The sequence below is a fragment of the Myotis davidii genome, unplaced genomic scaffold (assembly GCF_000327345.1).
Source record: "Myotis davidii unplaced genomic scaffold, ASM32734v1 scaffold735, whole genome shotgun sequence".
Classification (NCBI taxonomy): Eukaryota; Metazoa; Chordata; class Mammalia; order Chiroptera; family Vespertilionidae; genus Myotis; species Myotis davidii.
The window spans coordinates 784,195-786,852 of NW_006286235.1; the positions used below are offsets into that span (position 1 = coordinate 784,195).

The window sequence follows — 2,658 nt, forward strand, 5'->3', positions numbered from 1 at the left end:
CAAGACAAGAAGAAACTGAATTGCCAGCATGGTACTCAAAGACTGATTTGATGTGACTAGATTTTATATGTACAGAGGTGTCCCACAGGAAATACTCGTCTGCAAGCTCATACGCCTCAGGCAGCCTTGGCTATGTCTTCATTTCTAACAAAGGTTTCTATTTAAGGACTTTCTGTACCATCTTATTCAATATTCTTTGAATACCTTTCCAAAAAATTCTAAAAATGCAAAATATTAGGATCGTGAATGGATTTTCTTCTTTGACCAAACACTGAAATCATAAGATTCGTTATGTTTATCATTAGTTTAGGATTCCAGAAAGTTCAGAGGACTTTAATGTTCAAGAGACATGCCTTTCTAAATATCAGCTACTAATACCCCTCTTACTATGGCTTCCCTTTTCTGTCCTTGGACTTATTTTAAACTCTCTTTACACATATCTGTTTTTTTGTTTTTTCTTTTGTTCAGACCATGGCAAAATCTTTTAGAAAATTTAAAATCAGAATAAAATGAAATATTTAATGTTCCGGAAAAAAATTTTTTTTCTAGTGCCATTGATAAATTCTATCTATTCTAGACATAGGTAAAAATATTTTATTTAAGGAAAATAACAGTAAAGCTTAAATGTGCTGAGACATTTTCCATCAACTATTTTGTAGTGAAAAAAATGTCCATAAACTTCTAATATGACTAGAAAATTGTGTGCTGTGCTGAAGATCAATGTGTACGTATTTGGGTTCCAACATTTTTTTCACCTGACCGTAAATAGCTTCACAAATAGCTTGCAAAGCATATAATAAAGAAATTATTTATAAAGCATAAGCAAGCCAAGTCAAATACTTCAGAACCACAATTCTAATTATATGTCATGTTTTTAAGGTGAAGAGGAAGAAAGATGTCTTGGTCATTCAAGGATACCCACAGCAGTTTAGAATATTTATACCTGGTGATTTTTTTTCCTTTTTTCTTTCAGAGGTAAACAATTTCAGAATGTCTATGATGTGCTATCATAGCACTTTTTAAAAGACTTTTATATATTTCAACTTTATGTTTGGCAAAGAATGTAAAAAAGAAAAAAATATATTAACCAGGGATAATCAAAGTAAAGATAAATTGTATTCCCAAAAGCTTACCCAGGTCACTGAGTCAGGAAGAAAAAAACAGGTTTCTTGAATGTCATTTCCAGTGTTCAAGTCACTGGTTTGTTTCAACTCCTGCGCCAAACATCCACACACAATACACAACGCTTAAGACCCCTTGCTATCAAGGGGCTGTCAAAAGAAACAGGCCATTACCTTTCCCACGTACTGAGGTTCGGAGCCCATGTATTCTTCCAGCACAAAGAACTGATTCCATACCCAGCCACGTTTAACTCGTTGGAAATGCAGCCGCCGCCCTGGCAGGTGGATGACATTCTCTCTTGGCTCCGTGGCTAAAGTTTGCTGTAGCTGCGGTGGGAGCGGTGTTAGGAGACCTCCATCAAACAGGACCCAGAGAAGCAGGGACAGGCAGTTCCTTGTAAGCATTGGCAAAGGCGTTCCTACAGCAGGGCAGTCAAAACTCCAGCACTTAATGTGGAATTGTGGAATCCAGGTTTGAGGTGTCTGTGGCCTCCCCCTCTTAGCTTTCTGTTTTATTGCAGAAATGATAATGCAGGCATTAATCCTTTTGATGAAACGGCTTCTGCAGTATTATATTCCATCTAAAGGGACCTATAAAACAGATTAACAGAGATATATGAAATTGCTAGAATCGCATGATAGTCATCAAAACTCTCATTATATCTGGCAGCATTTGAAGAAACAGAGAGGTCTTTTAAAAAATATATTGATAAATGTTCATTGCTATTCAACCTGTTAATTTTGTGAAACTAAACTTTTTATAGACTGGAAAAGTATTAGTTACAATGGAGCAAAAGGTGTATTATGAACAGAAGCAATATTTTGTTTAATTCAATAATAATTTTAAAGATAAAACAGGGATCACAGTCTTTAAAGGGAACCAAGGGTAAGGTTTTGCAGCCTCAGCACTGTGGACATTTGGGGTGGATGATTCTTTGCTGCTGGGAGCTACCTTGTCCATTTGATGATTTTTTTGAAGCATCTCATTTCCACTGGTCAGCAGATAACAAAGTGGCATCCTCCCCACACCCTGTGTGACACACAAAACTATCCACAGACACTATCAAATATCCCCTGGGAAGAACAAAACGGGCCAAGATTGAGAACCACAGATTTGCAGAATAAGAAAAAAAAAAAAGACAATTTTTAAAAAACAAAAAGTTCCCTAGTAGATAATACAAAGAATAAGACCATTCAGGAAAACAAACAAAAACAAGATAAATTACTAAATGTAACAGTAAATGATCATAATAAAATATAAACTATTACTAAACTGTCAGATGGCTTTACAAGCTTCAAGTTTAAAAAAAAAAAAACAAACGCTCTCTAGCCTTGAATACCAGAAACCCTAGCTATATGGGAATTGTTTTGTAGAGTTTGTCCAGCTCAGAGCAATGTTGGCTCCCTACCAGATGGACAACCTCTACTCTGCAAGTAAAATGAGCTTTAAACTTCTCCCCCAGCAAATATTTCCCCCCTTGTTTTATTTAAGGTTTACTGAGTATCTACAATATACTAGGTCAGTGATGGCAAACCT

General features: G+C 35.9%; 1 protein-coding gene across 1 annotated transcript in view; it reads right to left on the reverse strand.

The window, feature by feature from the left end:
- CDH12 (cadherin 12) overlaps positions 1-1,718 on the reverse strand; it is a 171,151-nt gene extending 169,433 nt beyond the window's left edge. Inside the window, exon 1 of the mRNA XM_015559829.1 lies at positions 1,296-1,718. Within this exon, the coding sequence (XP_015415315.1) occupies positions 1,296-1,526 (231 nt within the window). The 5' untranslated portion in view covers positions 1,527-1,718. The remainder of the gene's footprint in view (positions 1-1,295) is intronic.
- Between the last annotated feature and the right edge of the window lie 940 nt (positions 1,719-2,658).